This window comes from Mizuhopecten yessoensis, unplaced genomic scaffold, assembly GCF_002113885.1.
Source record: "Mizuhopecten yessoensis strain PY_sf001 unplaced genomic scaffold, ASM211388v2 scaffold4033, whole genome shotgun sequence".
Taxonomy (NCBI): domain Eukaryota; kingdom Metazoa; phylum Mollusca; class Bivalvia; order Pectinida; family Pectinidae; genus Mizuhopecten; species Mizuhopecten yessoensis.
In genome coordinates this window covers 1,262,353-1,283,437 of record NW_018405342.1, presented here as the reverse complement: position 1 = coordinate 1,283,437, position 21,085 = coordinate 1,262,353, and the positions used below count along the sequence as shown (strand labels likewise).

Genomic DNA, 21,085 nt, shown 5'->3' with positions numbered 1-21,085 from the left:
CTTGAGTTATATATATCTATTCTACAACATTTCTAATGGTTATTTCAACTATCAAACATTTTTACAAGCCAGGGGAGATAATTCAGTGAGACAATCATTGACATATGACATTATGCAAATTTGTATCCACCAGTATTCCTCTCATTCCAGGGTCAAGGTTTTCAGTCTATGATAACAATGATTACATAATCATGTTGATAGTTTGATAGGAAATATATTCAAAATGGACAATATTACAATATATGCAGAAAATAAAGGTTGGACAATTATTTGTATTGATAACTGCCCATCACTGAATTTTATTTATTTTATCTCATAATATATTCTCCGAAATAAATCCACCACCACTTTTCACATCACACTTCAAACAGTCGAAATGAAAATTAGTGCTAATGGGGTTATTTCTGTCTGCAACAAAAAATACTAAAATATATAAGCAATTTCTGTGCTTTAATCTACATCATTTACATGTATTAATGGGGACATATACGATGCTCAGAAAACAAAAGGCACAGAGGACCCTAATTGCTCATCTGGATACTATTAAAGTGGACATTTTTGCATTGCTGTAATGGTCAACTTTTTAATGTGTTGAGTAAATGAGCACCAAAAAATCCACACACAATTATTTATTTATAGATTATAGATAAATAGAATAAATGGATTTCGGAACTATTGCCCAAAACAAAATTATTCACACCTCGATCAGTTTAAAGAGTCACAATGTGAATATTTCCTCATGTGAAAAATTTCATGTTAAGAGAATTTAAGCAATCATGGCAAAATATTCCCTTCAAAAGTATATAATTCTGATATTTCCTTATTTCCTCTATTCTCGAACCCAAGTATACTTCGTAGCAAATCTGTGTATGGTTATGTAGGGTTTGGATAATCTCAATGTAATGACCAGAAATTCCAGCCAGCAGGGCCATGCAGATCCAAACGATAACCTTGCTAACATATTTGTGCCATTTTCTTCATGCCAAGTAAGCATAATATAATGTTTAATATATGATTGGACTACGAAGAGCTTTGTACTACTGGTCTACGAATGGACCTTATGGCTATTTAGAGAATGTTGCGTACAGTATTTAACTTTTTTGAACCCCTGGAAAGTAGGCCAAGGTCATTTATAAGAGGAAACGTTATATGCCATGTATCTGCTGACCAAAATTCACAACCTTACATTGCTGTCCCACACCATAAACTCACAGGCACTACGTGGCAGGTGCCATTAAAGTCTAAATGTAATTGTAAGTTCATGAGGTATGCCATTAATTCATAAATTATCATTGTTCACAAAGCCACTTCAATTTTTGGGTCTTTTTCTTTGATTTCATTCACAATTTTGACATTGAGATAGTTTGTGTCAAAGCTTCAGGTAGCTTTTTGTCTTGACATTACCTGGTATTTATTTTTTCATTAAAATCATGATTAGTGTCAACTGCAATATATCATTACATGTACAGTTTCCCAGAAAAATCCATCTCCATATGAGACATCCTTATGTTTCTTTTTGGCACACAACAGAACTTTCAAAACACAGCCAAGATTTCTTGTATTAAGATTTGATGTAGACCTCTTCCTTCTTTATGGCTTTTGGTCTAAAAAGCCTCCAATTTTGGCAAGATCTTCACCAGCTCGGCGTAAAATGGCAAGAGCTTTTTCACCTGAAGGTAAACCAGTAACAATTGGAATATTTCAATTTTATATTGGAAACAAAGAAGCAATGTAAAGAATTTGTTTTGATAACCTGAATGATCTTACATAGTCTGTGAATTGACAGCATTTTTTAATATACAAGGATGGGGAGCTACATCTTCATAACTGTGATCAGTCTCACATCTTCAGACATCAGAATTTGATATTATCTTAAAGATTCACTTTTCACAAATTACAAATTATATGGTATTCATTTCATGAAAGTCTGACTTATTATAGTTTAGTGCTAGTGGAAATAGTTTGATGGGTTTTTCATGTGGAATCCATGATACGAGACTATTAAAATTTGTTTGACAAGATTCTGCATTAGATACATTTTTGAAATCCAAGGTTTCTGCTTTTGATACACATATCTTCTCTGAATTCCATGCATGGGAGTTATTATAACAAAATTCAACGTTGGATTGGTTTCAGGTATACAAATTTGACCAATTGCTCGGATGATAATATAACTGTCTTTGACAATTACAGAGGAGCTATGTCAAACTGCCAAGTCTGTAGATTTCACCGTTACAATGCCACACAGTTCCTTTAATTTCCAATCCCCATCAAAGACATAAGGCTAGTCTGAATCTACCATTTGCAAGGAACCCCATAAAGATCCTCCAAATTTATCATGACATATTCCAAGGATGTAGAAAAGATATGTACATCAAAAGTGGAACCCTTGCATTTCAAAGATGGATTTTATAATTTTACACAGGTAACATTGTATGTAACCAATATAAGCTGCCTTTGATCATTCACAGATAAATACTTACTAGCAGACACTGTATCTGAACCTGTTGATGATTTAACTCGTGTATACACTGATGTTTCAACAGTTGACACTAATGGCTCTAGTTCATGGAGTATCTGCAGTCCTTTTTGCGGGAAGCCATCGCCAATAGTTACAGCCATGTCTTGACCTGGCAGTAGTCTGTTAGCCATCGACAAAGCTCGTCTCGCCCTATCTAAAATCTCATCTTCTTGTTCAAATTTGTCTAAGTTTGTGAGATCCAATAACTGTTGAACCACGTCTTTGTTGCTACTGTCTGCATCAGCACCAGTGACATTTTCATGGGACATAAATGCACTATCGTCCACGGATAAACCAGCAAGTGGATCGTCCTGCGTGTTGAGCTCTTGGGAAGTACTAGGACAGGAATTGTTCTCACGGGGACACCCTGTGTCCTGGTTTGTAGTATTGAATGGCAGAGAATTAAACTGAGATGTCAAATTTGTATGCAGGCCAGTCTCCTGATTGGTTGACTGCAGACTTGCAGTTTGATATCCTGTGTCCTGATTGGTTGAATATCCTGCATTGTTGTCCTGACTGAAATCCATCTCTGCCATCGAAAAGTCTTTGGTCGTTGCAAGTAAACTAGATGTCTTTATATCATCGGCAAATCTCAGATTCTTGATTGGCGGTACAGAGTCGAAGTCCATTGGTGTGTTATCTAGATCCTCCTGAAACAGGCTAGTTCGGTGTTTATGCCGACTAAGGTGAGAGACTTTGCGATTTGACACACTCTTTTTCTTCACAGAACATTCTTTGCTGGCCACTGGAGTGACAACATCATCCTCCTCTTCAGAAGTGAAACCTTTAACACAGAGATGATAGGTTTATAACAAAGTTTAGAAATCACAAGGCAACTTCATTAAACTATCAGTAATCATAACTAAGTATCTGTTAAATATTGACAACCAGGTGATACAATACATTCTACAAGTAGTTAAGTCTACTTCAGAAAATTTGGAAACCTAATTGAAATTCTTAAGACAAAACCATTTCTAAATCACTTCGTCAGAGAACTGATGTGTGAAGATTTGAAAAGAAAAAAGCAATTTAAACAAACTGTATAATTTATGAATTTCATACCCTAAAATGTCCGTATATAATAGGGCCGATATGAAAAAAGGTCAGCATTGAAAATGATGAATGTAGTCCTTACAGTCAAATATTTCTCCATGATACGAAAATAGGGTGGTTTTGAATTGTGCATTGGATTCAAGGTAGGACCACATTTTACATGTCGGCCTATGCAGGTTTTACAGGTAGCAATCACATTACATCATACATGATTTATTGTTACAACAATATTATCAAAGAAAAAAAGAAACAATTTCAATTTCATTAAAAAACCCTGTAATTTTCCTTTCAAAGTTTTTTTTTGAAAATATGCCTTTCAAGACTTTCTGTTCGAATGACTTCAAAAATAAAACAGCCTAAAAAAGCCCAGCTTTGAAAATAAGACTGTGAATCTTGACTAAAACTCAAAATAAGCTGCGGGTTATTTTTAAGATCTAACAGTAAATTATGTACAATACAAAAGAAAAAACCCCCACTTAAAACAATTATTCATGATGTATCATTACCTTACACTCGTTGACATTTAAGAATTTGAAATTGTATTTTTTACAACCCATCAACAATTTCTTTAGCTGACAGTAATTTGGAGGAAGGGGTGCAGTAGAGAGGTTTCAGATTCTTTTGGATATAATGTAAAAAACAAAGAATAGACCGATAAGTATGCAAAAAGGTTACAAAACCTAGCAGAATTTCTTTACACATGTATACATACAACTTTTGTTTGAATTTCTTTACACATGTATACATACAACTTTTGTTTTAGCTAAAACACAAGGATGGTAAGATTATGAATACATCTTTAGCATATATACCTTGGTTGTACTGTAGAAAAGAACCATCATTATTTTCCTCACTGTATGGCGAGTCTGATCTTATAGGAGAAATACCCGGACTTTCTAAAGACGTTCGAGATGGATGTCGACCTTCCTCTGGAGAAACATCCCAGTTAATTTGACCTTTTATGGGGGAAATTTCAGGGCTCAAAGGAAGATCTTGTGTGAATAAAGCTTTTCTCTCAACTCCAGAAAATATGTCGTCCTCAACAAAGCTACCTTCATGGGGAACAAAACATTCTGATGACCTTGATTTTGCTGAAAAGTTAGAAATCAATTGTTAATTGAATATTAAGCAAGCTGAAAATATATTTTCAAAATGTGCTTACTAAAACAATTGTGCATGTAGAATAAGAGAAGCTAGAAAATAATTTTAGACCTAAGGCTTAATGAAATTCAGTGTAATGTTTATTATTACCTCAAATTCTGAAATCTCATTACCCTGTGTTTCTGGATTAATAAGAATTCAGATATCTCAATCCTTTTGCATATCTTGATTATCAAGAATGTAGACAGCTTAATCCTCCTGTATATCTTTAGCTTGGTTACCAAGAATTAAGGCATCTTAATTTTCGAGATTTTATACATCTGAATTTTCCTGTAGATCTTGCTTACATCTTGATCACTAGTAGAGAAATGGTGTCCTTCCTGAGCTCAATACTTACAGATACGACTTTGGTGACCCCGTATGATGGGAGATAACTCTGTGTCTGAGAAGTCCTCGACAGGAGAAGTAGGACTAAGCTTTGGTAAAGGCAAACCTTTACCCTTTTTGATTGGACTAGATGAAAACTGGCTCTGCAAAGATTAGATTTATAGCTTAGCTGTGTGAATTTAAACATGTATTTATGTATTTATTTATCACCACAGCATGTTTCAATTAAAAATTAAAATTATTAAATTTGTTTCCATTTTTTTTCAGGTTTGGTTTGGTTTAGTATTGTTTAATGTCCTATCAACAGCTATGTTCATTTTTTTTCAGACTACAACATTGCATACTTATAATTTGTGTATAACAGCATTCAAAATTTGAAATTTTGCTTTTTTTCTCTATCAAATGGACACAATGCTCTATTCAAATTGAGTAAGAAAATACTTGCAGGGATCTCTTAATGTCCTTTAAGGCCATGGAGACATAGATAAATAACTCTGAATATTTAATGCTGGCATTGAGAACGGACAACTGGCTGTTGGCATGGAACATCTGTTACTTAATCACTGATTGAGACCACCAAATTAGTGCATAGTTACCCTTGATGGAGACTTCAGGGGCGTGGCTTGATCCCTACTGTCCGGCACTTTGGCATACTTGACAGGTAATACTCGAGGAGAAGCACCGATGTCTACCAAACTGTGGTCACCTTCAAATGGCCCCGCCCTAAATCAGATGATGGAATTAAATGACATACATGCTTTTAAAGCTAGAACTGGTATCACCCAGCAAGACTACTATACTGTAACATTTGCTGCCCACAACACTAGATTCTCCATATGAATAATTTAAACTCTGAAATGACAGTAAGTTAATATGAAGGAGGATGAGAATTCATTTGTCATCCTAGATACTTCAGGGGTTATGCTCATTTACATTCTGTGCACCCCCGGAATATTTCATGAAAATTGTTCTACATTGCAGATGAAACAATTAGACTAGTTTGATTCTTTGATGTACATCAACAGAATCGCATGGAGCATAAGGGTAAAATTGAAATCAGGTGTTGCTCCTTTGTAAATCTTCAAAGGACAAGTATCAGACCATTGCACCTTCAGTTCAGTCATGACATGTTCCATGGGTGCAGGGAATGTAATTGAGCATAAGTCCTGTAATTCTGAGGAAGTCATTTGAAGGATAATAAGTTACATATTCATATAAAGCCAACACAAGTCATAGACTCACTTGACTGGACTGGGAGCCAGACTGCTGGTGTCTGCCTGGAAGAAGAGCTTACGACGGAGGGAGGAAGTACTCAGCATTTCCTGGTTATTTTCATCACTTAGTTCATAGGTCATGTACTGTCCTGAAATTTACATCAATAGATCTCCTATTATATACCATATATACAATTAGTTTGAAAAAAACCACCCAAAACCAATTGAGATAAATAGTTGAATCTGATTTAGATACACACATGTCGTAATATTTGGCACATTTAATCACAATATTCTGCACATGAATGATATTTCTATGCATGCACATATTTTTTCAACAATTTTTGCATTTTGTTACATTACATTAACAGTCAGTTCAGCATTTTTTACACCCATTTTCGGCCTTTCATTGCGAGGTTCACTTTCGATACCTCTGAAGTGATTTATGTACAATGTCAGTGCTAAATAAAAATTGCACAGAATTTGCACCTTCAATTCTATACAACACAAAAGAGTTTTAGAGATCACATGGAGGGCTATATTTAAGTCATCAATTTTACCGTTAAATCACCAAACAAAGTTTTGAAATGGTGGTCAACCAAAAGCTAAAAGAACAAAATTAGAAAAAGAGGTCCAAGGGTCTCAACAGTCACCTGAGTTATATTATGGGTAGCTTAATTTCTTTGTTGAGATGTGAAATGGAAATCAGCATGTAAACAAAGTGAAACATTGGTTTGGTTTGGTTTAGTATTGTTTAATGTCCTATCAACAGCTGTGGTCATTGAAGGACAGCCTCCCATGTGTCCAAGATGAATTCGTGTAGTATATGCGTGTGTTTCGGAAGGCTGCGATATGTTCAAGTTTGTCTCCTTTTGATAGTGTGGAACTGATGCTGACTTTATAGTGCTACCTCACTGAAACATACTGCAGAAGACACCCAGCAGTACACCCCATCCGGTCACATTATACTGGCAACGGGCGAACCAGTCGTCCCACTCCTAAATTGCTGAGCATTAAGCAGGAGTAACACTATACTTGTCATGTCACCAAAGGGAAAAAAAACCTATTCAAATAAATTATTTTGCTATTGAGAATTATAATATCTATTGTGACTTACCTAAAACTTTATTGATGTCAAAATCAATAGGCAGCGTCAGTGTGGTTTGACATCCAACTGCAAACAAAGTGGAATTTCTAATTGATAAAATTTGAAAATAGGTATATATAAAAACATGGTTGTAGTCAAAATTAAATTTGTAAATACCCTAAAGGTAACATATGATACTTAAAAACATTCTTTAAATATATACTGAAGAAAGAGAATTTCAGAAACGTGGACATTTTTCCACTCTGAAGAAGTAAATGAGAAAAATATTGGCACATGAATATTTACGGTATTGATCAAATATTAAGATTATAGATACCAGGTTTTTATAATAAAGGTATAGATTTTGGCCAATGTGAAAATGTTCACACTGCAAATTGTTTAAAAAGTCACAACTGAAAAGGATTAGAGGGCCTATAACTTCTGTATAAAGATGAACTTGAGACTGGATTTCAGTGTGTTCCATTCTGCCATCCCAAGAGATATTTTCAAATAAAATTTGCCAATTGTAGGGGAAAGAGTGTACAGAATATGCTCTGGCTATAATGTCACACTGACAGATATGGTAGGAGATTAACAACAGACAAGGAAATAATGTATTTCAGACAACTTTTTTAGTAGCCTTAAGCTTTACCAAAACAAATGCAAGGTAATCCAGGATTATTTTCATTTTCATTTAAATATGAAAGACTGGAGTTTTTCTTAACTACTTGGGGAGTTGAGTATAATGAGGCAGATTTGTGAAAATCTGTTGGTTATTTCATAAACTAATTCACATATTTGGTAAATAAAAAAAAAAATGTTAAAGGGGCTGGTCGGGGAAAAATGTCATATTTGCTAAAATGGCATACTCATGTTTAAAATACCTTCTTATGAAATATACCGATTCAAATTTTGCTGAAATTCACTCCCTAAAGAGTAAAAATTATAATTATATTAAAGAAATCCTACATCGTCACCTGACAGTCTAAAACTCTCAATTGATCCAGATCAGTGATGTAATTTTACCGCACACGCTTCATCAACAAGGCCAAATGTAAACATCGCGGCGAAAGAAAAGGATGCATGCAAAAGTCATGACAGGCACAAGGTATCAATACCGTTATATATAATAACAACATATAGGTGGGATACTACACTTGCATCATACATGACCTTTGAAAATAATTATTTACGTATAGTATTGCTGTCTTGTCCGCTAGTTGAGTCCGACATGGCACATGACGGCATGCTATTGTTGTTATCTTCACTGCCTCACTTTCGACATATATAAATAGATCTGCTCTAAATTTATGCAGGGCTTCCCCAAGATTTCAGTGGTCAAAACTGGACATTGTAAGCAGAACTTCACCATCATATTGCTGTAGTATAACTTTTGGAAGGCCAGAGAACGCATTTAGACCCATTTATTTTGTATTTTTTTCCACGACCAGCCCCATTAAGCTATTGTATATTACAACAAGGCTATCACTATTGTTCCATAAAACTTACCTTCCTGTGTTCTTATGGATTTCTGTGGAAGCTGCCTCTGAATGGAGCCCTGAAGATCTGGCTCTAAACAAGCCTTCGGCAAGCGCTCATCTGATCAATCAGAATAAGTCAAATTAGACAATTAACTAAAAATAGTCAGTAAAAAAAAAAAAAAAAAGGAAAAAGAAAAGTAAGGTTCCGTGTGCACCGCCTTGTAAATGTTACATCAAAAGAATTCCACAACAGTGTAACAATAAAATAAACAATGAGTAAAGTAATACATACACTACTCCAGATCTATACTGGTTATGTACTGTACAATGTGTTGTATTTAATTACACAGTAAGACTGAGTTTATTCAGTTGAATCAATAATAAAGATATTCATGTCTTCCAAACTTTTTCAATCGTGGAAAAACAAAAACAAAAAAATCCCCTGTAAACTGTCTGTTTTCTGGAGTTTTAAAATAACTAACTTTGTTACATCACTTTTCATTATTGTATTGCGTCGACTTATATCTGCCACATCTCTGTAGAATAAAACCTTTAACACTGTGCCCTACTGTTCCCATTATTGTATTAAGTTGACTTATGTCTGCCACATTTCTGTAGAATAAAACCTTTTACACAGTGCCCTACTGTTCCCATTATTGTATTAAGTTGACTTATGTCTGCCACATCTCTGTAGAATAAACCTTTTACACTGTGCCCTACTGTCCCCATTATTGTATTAGGTTGACTTGTCTGCCACATCTCTGTAAAATAAACCTTTTACAATGTGCCCTACTGTTCCCATGATTGTATTAAGTTGACTTATGTCTGCCACATCTCTGTAGAATAAACCTTTTACAATGTGCCCTACTGTTCCCATGATTGTATTAAGTTGACTTATGTCTGCCACATCTCTGTAGAATAAACCTTTTACACAGTGCCCTACTGTTCCCATTATTGTATTATGTTGACTTATGTCTGCCACATCTCTGTAGAATAAACCTTTTACACTGTGCCCTACTGTTCCCATTATTGTATTAAGTTGACTTATGTCTGCCACATCTCTGTAGAATAAAACCTTTTTACACTGCCCTACTGTCCCCATTGGAACCCTTTCTAGTCTTTCTTTTTTTGAAATTCTATTGTACGATAAAAACATGCTGCCTCCCAGTCAATAAACAAGATAATTAGTCAACAAATCAACAGACTGAAAATTTGAAACTTCTTTTTAATATTCAGTCTTACCAGAGTTTGGTGTGGTCTTAACGACAGGCGCCTTTGGGTCTGTCCACGGAGAGGGAGCTACCAGGTTACTGGAGAAATATTTCTCTATAGCCTGCTGTACTCTCGCTTCTGTCTCACGATCAGGTCTGTAGCGCAAGTAAAATGTTAAAAGCGGATTTTAAAAAGAATCAACATCTTTATCGAATAAGGTGAAGAAATTCTTTTTGTTGACTGCAAGTTTTTTTTTAAGAGAAATAGTAAAATCTGCTATCTAATTAATATATATATTTTCAATGAAAAGTACCATATGTTAAGTCAAAAGACCACTTCACTTGACAGTGTACCTGTTTTATACAGCTAACAAAGAAAGTGCATGGCCTGCCCTAAATGTAAATGAGGAATGAATCATTTTTTCTTTTCTTGGGAAGCACTCAGGTCCTTTAAAGCAGCTTATATTTATAGAAATCTATGTTTTAACTTACATAGAGTGAGCAGCCTGCTGTTTCGGGTTCTCTTCAATATCTGCAGGATTTAGCTCTGCTATATGCTCAATGGCCCAGCTGAACAGTTTCTGGTAAATGTGAATATGTTTCAGATGTAATCAAACAGTCAACCTTGTGCCTTCAATTCTGTAGAATACACGATCAGGAGTGAAATTCTTGGATTTCAAAAGATGAAGAAATCTAGCACAGAATATTCATAACAACTGACAACCATATCTTTCGATGTGATTTAAGTATACAAAACATGTATTTTTTCTAAATCATACTAAAAATCTGTTTTTATATTTTTTTACCTTTTCCTCACTGTCTGGAGTTGCTTGAACATTAAAAACTCCAGGACTCATGAAAATTGGTCCTCCAAGCTCATCATATATTCCGTTATCGAAAGGATTTGTGATAATTTCCCCCTTTGGAGTAAGCTGAGGGAATCCTGGGGGAAGTCTGTTTGTCTGTGGGGTCCTTAGATGAGCTGGACTATTATTGGTTGTCCTGATTGGTGTATGGAACATTGGACTGAGTCCAGCTGGTGTTACTGACATTGGAGTGTAGCCCCTGTGTTGATATGGAGAAGACATCACTGTCTTAAGGTACAGTTCACTCCTTGTTCCACTGCCTGGCATCTTGTGAGCAGGGCTAGGACTATAAATACAAATATCAAGATTTGATAGATTGTAATCCATTTAGACAGGTCAACAGAACAGGCTCCTGGTAATATAACAATGACTTTATATTAAACCAATAAAAATAATTTCCATGATACTTTTACGACTCACTGATTGTTGTAGTCTGGTATTACCCTGGTTATACTTTAACTTTGTTAAAGGTTTGGTTTGGTTTGTGTTTTACTTCCTTTTAACAGCTTTGTCCAAGGACTGAAGGCATACTGGTCATTTTGGCCTCATAAAAAGCAAACATTTCAGCTTGAATTAATATACCAATTTATTTATTAAATCATATTGGTTAGTTGGGAACATCTTTCCTGGTGCATTTTTTCCATTGCTCAGGCATAGTTGCCCCACCATAGCAATAAAATTGTGTTGCTATGAAAAAATAGCCAAAATATGGTGTTTTGGACAGCTAGCATGAAGAAAAGAAAGCCTCTGCATGCGACAACCAAAAATGCCTTTCTACAAAAAGAACATTGACAATGTTCAAGCATGCCAAATGTATATTTGGTTGGTGAATGCGGAGGCTTTCAAAAATTCAAAAATTGAAAGAGTGTTAAGTTTATTTGCTTCAAAATGACCAATTTTCATCGTAAATATCACTCTATAGATGATATTCATTTTTTATTATTATTAAATAAACCTCTATTTGTTATGCCATATCTTCTATACCAGTTATCGAATGAATTTGAAACATATTTGCCTACTCATTTATTCCAGATTAGGAATATAACAAATAAATCTAAATCCTCGATGTGGCCAGAATTGACCCTTAATGCCACTACTACTGGTAGTTCTTTAAGCTTTAAAAAAATGATAAAATCTATTTTGTTGGTTGGAGTTGAAAATTACAAATTTATGTCAAGGTATTGATGATATGATAGATATTTTCAGTTATATTATGCATAAATAATATCTAATTAACAACATCGAGAACTGATAGTTGCTGAAGCTTGCGCAGGAACCTGTTTTATGGGGTACTGACTAAGTCTTATTAGATGTCCTACACATATGTATGTCATGTAACATTAATAGGCTTAAAACCAATAATAAACCTTACAAATATAGAGCATCCATTTTAAAATTATTATAACATATATATATATTACCACGGAATTAGCTAAGTCCGTGATATTACGATGTATTAGTTGACACACATTTTTATACATTTTCATTGGTTGGATCATATGGAGTTCAGTGACTTGTGATAATAGAGAAGTTTAGCAACCTTACGTGTACGCCTACACGTACCCGTAAGGTTGCTAAACCTATCTCTTGACTCTATTCTGTGTTACTGTTTTTAGAAAGAGCAGGTCAACATTTATTTTATGACGTCAGTTAAACCGCAAAACCTTTCCAGGTCCATAGAAAGAAGAGCTATATATTTATATAGCTGACACAGCTTTTTTCAGGCATTTGTTTCGCCAACTCTAGGTACTGTGTCAATGGCTTAGCCTGAAATAACTATCTCCCATAATATTTTGATGAGCGGAGAATAGGGTTTCTGTTACACAAGAAATTTAGAAAGTATACATTGAAGTGCACACGGTATATATATAAGCTATTTTTCAAAGAGCCCCTATAGAGGACATTCTGATTTTCTCTGCCCCAAAAAAAATTAAAAGAAGAAAGCCGGTTATTTCTGACTTTCCATATATGGAATCGATAGCTTATCAAAGTGTAACAGGAAAGAGAATAGTGTGCTTCCACCGGGGATCGAACCCTCGATCTCCAGGTTCCTAGTCGGACGCTCTACCACTGAGCTATAGGGACATTCCCCCTAGCTCGAAGCTAGAAGGCGACCTTAATCCTATGTACAATTGAACCCTGCCACAAAAGGTAATGGCCATATATGAAAATTTATAAAAATATTTTAAAACTACTGGTTGTGTATGCCTTTTACAAATATCATTATTATTACCTAGACATGAATGTCGGATGCCCCAGAGTCTTTGATGATGGCGTATGTACTTTGGATGGACGTATAGGACTCGGCATACTGTCATCGTTAAATTCGTCCAGGAAGTGCTTTTCAAATGGAAGACTTCTGACTACAGTTTTGGACCCACTTTCTGGAGCTGGACTTCCAACTGACACAGCTGCTAAATCTTTGGCTTCTTGTTCTTTTCCAGCGACCTCTTCCATCTTCTGGCGAATCGTTGTACTCTCATGTGTAGATGCTGTTTCTTCAAAGGAAATAGTTATCTGCAAATCAACAACAAATTAAATCGCCTTGAAATATATCCCAATCGAAAATTTCAGACCACTGCGATAAATGTAGACAGATTTTGAGCCCAATTGAAAATTAAGGTATTTTAGAACAGTGTTATGAAAATTTATCACCAATAAAATTGAAATCGCAAGTTTAGATCACACTCACACAGGCTTCTGTTTAATATCTAATTAGCCTACCTTCAGAGTTAAAAGTATCTGTATTTAAATTAGGCCAAATTATGAAGGATTTCCAAATATAACATCGATGAACTTGAATAGCGACTTATCACTGTTTGTGCTATAAAATCAAAACGGAAATAGGTTCATTTAAATGTTTGTTTTGTTGATATGTTTAAACACGTTCTACCTGTCAGTCAAATTTTGAAATCCCGCCAACAAATGTAAACTTCCGGTCAAAATCGTGATGCACACGTGCTTATTTTTTCGCAATATTCAAATTCAAAATTTTGTAAATACTATGTAAATTTGAATAAAAAAGGATAAATTTAAAACAGTTTACTTTATTCATTATAAAATTACAATATATAGGACATCATGCAATTGAAGTGTTTAAATTAAATAAATTATTTGAGAATATCACAGATTTATTACATAAGTATTATTTTACACGCAAATAATTGAATGGTTCTTATTTTTCTTATTAAAATATATTGATTGATTATGTTATTTATTGTCATTACAAATTATTAGACATCTTGTGATATTTTCCGCGCACCTGTTATCATAAACAACATGGCGGACTCCAATCAAACCGGGAAACGTAGGGTCTCTGCAGCAAGAGAAACCATGGATTGTAAGCTTATAAAATCAACATCTTCCAGGTCATAAATTGACTAAATAATTATACTGAATTGTCTTACCAGGGCAATACAACAATGTTAAATGCAAGATACACATTGGCTTCCCAATCAAATCTCCCCCTTGCGCTCGAGTTTCGACTGTGAATGTGCAATGCAACATTGTGCCAAATTCAAATATTCATGAATTGCCTAGAGTAAGACTGTTGCCATTTTTTCCTTGCAGAAATTATTTTTCGAAAATATTGTTGATTTTGTCTGAAAAGTAACTTTTGGATGCAGAATAAAAGTGTCGCAAAATGTCATACTGATGTTTTAAATTAACGTAGACAAACCTCTCACTTTCTTGTCTATGTTCCCGGCTAGTGACGCCTCAAGGATATTGTTCAAGTCCTGGTCGAACTGCTGCCATGTTCCCTTCTCCGAGCTTGCAGACCATTTCACTCTCTTACGACCTTCAGTCTGTTCCCTCCTATCCATCTCTTGTCCTCTCTGCAAGTGTGCATCTTCCCTGATTGCCTCTTCTCTCTCCGATGCTTGGAGGCTGTTGGGGCTATGGTTGTCTCCCTGGACCTCCTCCTCTGTCTCACCAGATTGGTCTGGGTGTTGTATCAGATTGAGAATCTGTGCACAGCCCATCCTTGTGCGATGGATCTTCATTTCTCTCTCGTACTTGCAGGTTTTTCCACAACGACAAGTTCCCCCTCTTTGTCCGTTGTTCTAGCTTATGTCCATGTTCCAGTCTGTTGTCAAATCCATAATCTGTTCATTGGGTCGCTCATCCTCCCCACTCATGCCACCCCAGTGGTGTCTTTGAATATATTTGTCCATTGCAAATATTGGGTTTTCAGTTCACAGGGTCGGCCTGCCAAGTCTGGTGCCCGGTGTTAGTCTCTCCCAACTGTCTCCAGACTTTCCAGGTTGTCACTGCTCTGTTGGCAGTTGTCAACTAGCCTTTCCTAATAGCCACTGGAAATCCAGAATGTTCTTCTAAACTATAACATAATCCAATAAAACATACAATGAGGTACAATTGTACACAAAAATATGTTAATTCAGTTGTCTAAGTCTTTGTGAAAATGACAAACTGTATCAACTCCATTGCTGATAGTGTGTTGTAGAGTAGCTATAAAAAAGCCCACAGAAAAAAGATCATGCTCACCTGTCACATTTGCAATGGATGATCCCATTGACTACACACTAAAGTCAATGGAGAAAAACAATGGTTTGTCATTTTCACAAAAAGTTTGACATCAGAATTGATAACATGGGTTCCATGTTGTTAAATTTCATAATTTTCAGAAATTCTATGAGTCCGATTAAAATTCTATGAGTAAAGGACTTGGGACTTGTATGTAGGTTTATCACCGATTCTGCTAGAGAAGAACAGTAGTCCAAATTGCCTCAGAAAAAGCCCTGTAACTATATTTTATTTGTACAGGTATCTGTAATATAAATAGATAAGAGAATATCGACCTGGACAAAAAAATAGTCAAAGGTGCACATATCATTTCCTTAACTTTTGTAGCATTATTGGAAATTTCAAGACTTCTAAACACTGGACTTGATGCGGAGACATTGACGACATGTGTTAGACTGTGTGAGAGTGGAGTTAACCCTGAAGCACTGGCTCTTGTCATACAGGAGCTGAGGAGAGAGACTGCTGCCGTCCAAGTAAGTGTGCACTGTCATCGTATAATTTATAATTTGTTTATATGAAAGACTAAGCAATTCAGAGTCTAACATGTAGGGAGGAGAGAGGCAGCTGCGGTCAAAATGAAGTGTTCATTCTCTTCATATCATAGTGTCTGAGATGCCCACATGTCATACAGTCTCACATGTAGAACAAGGGCCATTCAGTGTCATAAATGAAGGACTCACTAAGGTAATTTAGTGTCTTACATATAGGCTAATGATTTTTTAGGTCACCTGAGCAAAGCTCAAGTGACCTATTCTAATCGCTCTCCGTCCGTCGTCGTGCGTAAACTTTTTACATTTTCAACTTCTTCTCAAGAACCAGTGGATGGATTTTTTTCAAACTTGGTCAGAATCATCCTTGGTAGATGAGGCTACAAAATTGTAAAATTGGGATTCCTACCCCAACCCCTGGGGCCAGGGCGGGACCCCAAAGGAAAAATTAACCAATATTTCAAAAATCTTCTTCTTCAGACTCAGAGGTACTACAGTCATTTTCTCTACATTGAAAGAAAGATCATCAGGGGCTTTACTTAAATTGTAAATTTCAGGACCCCCAAGCTATCCATTCTCCCTTGGGGAGGGGGTAAAGTTTACTATAGTTTATATAGAGAAATAACACTTTTGGGTATATTTTGACAACTTTCTGTAGGAAATTATTTTTACTTGGTGAGAATTATCCTTGGAGGAAGATGGTTTCAAATTGTAAAATTGAAATTCCTACCCCAACCCTAGGGGCCAGGGCGGGGCCCCAAAGGGAAAATTAACCAATATTTCAAAAATCTTCTTCTCCAGACTCAGAGGTACTACAGTGATTTTCTCTACGTGGAAAGAAAGATCATCAGGGGCTTTACTTAAATTGTAAATTTCAGGACCCCCGAGCTATCCGTTCTCCCTTGGGGAGGGGGTAAAGTTTACTATAGTTTATATAGGGAAATAACACTTTTGGGTATATTTTGACAACTTTCTGTAGGAAATTATTTTTACTTGGTGAGAATTATCCTTGGAGGAAGATGGTTTCAAATTGTAAAATTGAAATTCCTACCCCAACCCTAGGGGCCAGGGCGGGGCCCCAAAGGGAAAATTAACCAATATTTCCAATTTTTTCTCCTCCAGACTTAGAGGTACTACATTCATTTCCTCTGCATGGAAACAAAATCATCAGGGGCTTTATTTAAATAGTAAATTTCAGAACTCCCGAGCTATCCGTTCTCCCTTGGGGAGGGGGTAAAGTTTACTATAGTTTATATAGGGAAATAACACTTTTGGGTATATATTTTATCCATTTTCAGCAGAAAATTACTCAAACTTAGTCAGAATCATCTTTGGTGAATGAGAGTATTACTTTGTAAAATTGGGATTCCTGCCCCATCCCCAGGGGCTAGGGCGGGGCCCCCAAAGGGAACATTTACCAATATTTTCAAATTCTTATCCTTTGATGACATGACAAGTATTGTATTTCACTTAGTTTACATGCTGATTTCCACATCACATCTAAACAATAGAATAAAGCTACCAGTACCTATGATATAACTCAGGTGACCGCTAAGCCCCTTGGGCCTCTTGTTTAATATCTGTTATTCTTATTGTAAGATCAAGGTCAAAATATAAGGTTAAAGGTCAACTTTAACATTTTATTTTGTTTTTCCTGACAATAAGTTCTGACGACTGATATCTTTTAAAGAGACATTGTTGATCAATGTTTTAATCGCCTAGATGGTTTGTTGCATGCCACTCTTGAGACCTTTAATATACACTGTAACCTAAGGTCAAGGCCATAGCAGTTGATAAAAGGTCAGGTTGTTGCATTGTTAATTTGTTATGCTTCTGTTCCTATCCATAAAATGTAAATGATTATTTCATAAAACTTCTTGAATATTTGTGTCACAACCTGTTACCGGAGGGTGTCTTTGTTTACGCTGTTCTCCTGTTGGTACACTCGAAAATTACTATTAATACATATACAAGTAAATGAAGAAGCTTTCTTGGTCCTAAACAAGGTTTTCACTTGGAAATTAGACCTGGCTTTCTAATATGGCCAGTGGTTGGCTTTTAGTATATCTTTATATTTTGACCATGTTAAAAGTAAATGTGATGTGAAACAAGATGATGATACTGGGTGAGGTGTTGCATAAGACAGCATTTGACATTATTTGAGTCGTATAGTATAATATTAAATTTGCTTTTTTTCTGCATTGAATATAAAGTAAAATTTTAATGTCAGTTTTCTATTATTCTCTACTTTAAGAATGTAGAAAGCTGATAACAACCACAGGGATAGAATCAGAGGATGGGCAGCCCATTTCAAGAAATCACAAACTTGTGTCAAAGACACAAGCTGGAATTGGACCTTGGTGCTAATGCAGTGATTATTTGGTCACAATTTACAGTACTTCTTTAACTAGACTGACAAACATGCTATACCAATGTTATACTATTGTATATAAACAGGCTGTATTTATGCGGACATCATCATGAGGATTCACAACAGGGTCATAAATGATCACCTGGAAGTAAGCATCAGATCTGTGGCATACATACCCCAAGCAAACGAGATACTCAGAGCGTATCTCATATTTTATGTTTGCAATGATATACAATTACAAACTTTGTTATCAGAACTTTCATATCTCAATTAGCCTGTGTGTGTGTAGTCCCAGGGCAGTTTATCGGTCTGGCCTGGCTAATCTTTAGCTATCCTGTTCAGAGAAAAGTCAAACAAATGCCAACATGTATATACAGGTTTCTTATTATTCATTTGCCAAAATTCAGACAAAACAATCAAAGTTATTTTCGTAATTTATTTAGAACTGTTCCTGATGGATTGATATCAATAACATAACTCCAAAAGTCAAAACATTTTTTTGTCCTTTACATTGCTGTAAATGGATTAACAAATAAAAACTTACAAAGCTTATTTGCATCTCAGACACATTATCTTTTAAATATTGTTCAGGGTAGCATCTAATTCAAGAGAAAATTTAATCTTTTTTAAATCATCTTGAGTGCAATCATGCAAATAATGTTGAATGTGAAAATGTTAATTATAATTCCATCATACATTAGACATTAAGAAACTTTTGAATGTAATAATATCTGTGTTGAAAATTAAAGACACTTAATACAAAAAATTTTGAAAAGAAAAATGTCTGCAGTGGCCGAGTGGTTAAGGCATCTGACCGTCTATGATCACTTGGCCTCCACCACTGGGTCGCAGCTTAGAGGTCAGCATGGGGCAGTGTCCAGGTACTGACCACAGGTTGGTGGTTTTTCTCCAGGATTTCCTGCTTTCCTCCACTACCAAAACCTGGCATGTCCTTAAATGACCATATAGCTGTTAATAGGATGTAAAACACAGATGAACAGACAGAAATTTGGAAAATGAAATGATTTGTTCTTAGTCATGCAGCATCCACTTTAAAGATTAGTATAGAACCTTTTGATGCATTTTTGTTGTAAAGGATATCAAAATATTTAAATGAAAGAAAGAAACTACAAACAAAGTTGATATATTTTGATCAGGGAAACTGAAATAATTCTCAACATGCTGCATTTTAAACACATTTCTATCCAAAGTGTTTTAGAATATGGACGAAGGGAGACAACCCCTTTACTACACAGTTCGAAAGTATTTTGTTAAAGATCTGTTATTAAACTGTGAAGGGTAAGGATTGTCTCCCTTTGTCCATATTCAATATATTTTTTTTATGAACAAAAAGGCTCCAACTCCTTAAAAAATTACCAAGTCAAAATTCTTCTTTTGAAAAAAACAAATAGATAACAAGATTACCAAGTCCACCAAGCTTCAATAAAATAGGTTACAAGCCGACAGTCAAGATTTTGGGTCATTATCGTCCTTGTCTAATAAGTTTTTCTGGTAATTAAGTTCCCCAAATGAAGTGGTTTTACACCGTTTTCATAATTCTTCTACCAAAATTGTGACTACTGTCAGATAATGGGGTTGCTATTGGCTGAACTAGAAAGAAATGACAGACACAGATCTGCGTTGGACTGGGTTGATTGCCGGCGACAATGTAGCTCAACTGGTAGAGATCCCCGGGTTCCAATCAGGGTCTCTGTCTGCATTTTCCTCTCTAACTATATTGGTACTGGTGACCAACCCTTTTACCAAGTACTTGGGAACACCTGAACCTAGGCTGTAAGTAGAGTGTTGTCTTCAAAGTTCAGGGTGAATACTTGGGAAAAGGTGGAGGGAATGTAGCAGAACTGGACTATGTTGATTGCAGGCAACAAGGCAGCTCAATTTGTAGAGCGTCAATCAAGAGTTGGAGGTCCTGGGTTTGAATCCCAGTCTGGCTATGCAATTTTCTTCTCCTGTTAGAGTGGTGTCTGTGACCAACCCATGTTTCAAGTACTGGGTGAATGTTTGGCAACAGGATAACCAAACCTGGGTAGCAGTATACAGTAGAGGGTTGTGGCCATGGGTGATATTTTTGTTAAATGGCTAACCCCTGTATAATGATATGTAAAAAAAATATAAAAATAAAACTGTACTAAAATAGGTATAAGCATGATGAAGTGGGCTATGTGAGCTTCACATTTGTAAAAATAAAAGAAGATTTTTTTGGTTCGAAAATAAAATTTTGGCCATAATCCGAAAGGGTGCCTACACATGAAAAGATAGCTTTACAGGAGGTAAAATTTTGACAACAGCACACGACGCAAAATTGCAAAAATTCAAGTTTTACAACTTTACTGGGACCCAGATAATTCTGCAACCAGGTAGGTAATATTTAATTTCAGACAGAACTTAGGAAAAAAAATACTAGTTTCGGGGGTCAAATTTTGGGTCAAAAATAGCATTTTTTGGTAATTTTTGATGTGGTAACCATGGTTTTCGCACAAGTGACATACATAGAAAAAAGAGGTTTATACACTTCTCAGTACTTTATATGTATTGTAAATGTAATGCAGTTAACAATACATATATACATGTATACATGTGTTGTGTAGGGTAAATCCGCTGTGTTTACATTTCCTCGACATGTGCCTTGTTTATCGATATCAGTCATGCCATTTCTACTGTACACTGCTACCCTGGGTTGTAAGTAAAGTTTATTGTTCGGGCGAAGACTTGAAATAAGGAGGAAGGAATGTAGCGGAA

General features: G+C 35.6%; 1 protein-coding gene across 4 annotated transcripts; it reads right to left on the bottom strand.

Moving 5' to 3' along the window:
• Positions 1 to 435: 435 nt before the first annotated feature.
• LOC110448430 lies at positions 436 to 13,854 on the bottom strand. Of its 4 annotated transcripts, none has more exons than XM_021494662.1 (13): positions 13,815 to 13,854; positions 13,155 to 13,438; positions 10,862 to 11,207; positions 10,548 to 10,636; positions 10,087 to 10,211; positions 8,873 to 8,962; positions 7,394 to 7,450; positions 6,305 to 6,425; positions 5,659 to 5,785; positions 5,073 to 5,205; positions 4,387 to 4,665; positions 2,484 to 3,305; positions 436 to 1,670 (listed from the first exon to the last, which is right to left on the bottom strand). In XM_021494662.1, exons 2-13 carry the CDS (start codon positions 13,376 to 13,378, stop codon positions 1,591 to 1,593), a joined length of 2,493 nt encoding a protein of 830 aa, XP_021350337.1. In that variant the 5' UTR covers positions 13,379 to 13,438; positions 13,815 to 13,854; the 3' UTR covers positions 436 to 1,590. The 4 variants fall into 4 exon arrangements, with proteins under 4 accessions (XP_021350337.1, XP_021350339.1, XP_021350338.1 ...); XM_021494664.1 differs by having other exon boundaries at positions 13,155 to 13,419; positions 13,815 to 13,837; XM_021494663.1 differs by lacking the exon at positions 13,815 to 13,854 and adding an exon at positions 13,614 to 13,784.
• Between the last annotated feature and the right edge of the window lie 7,231 nt (positions 13,855 to 21,085).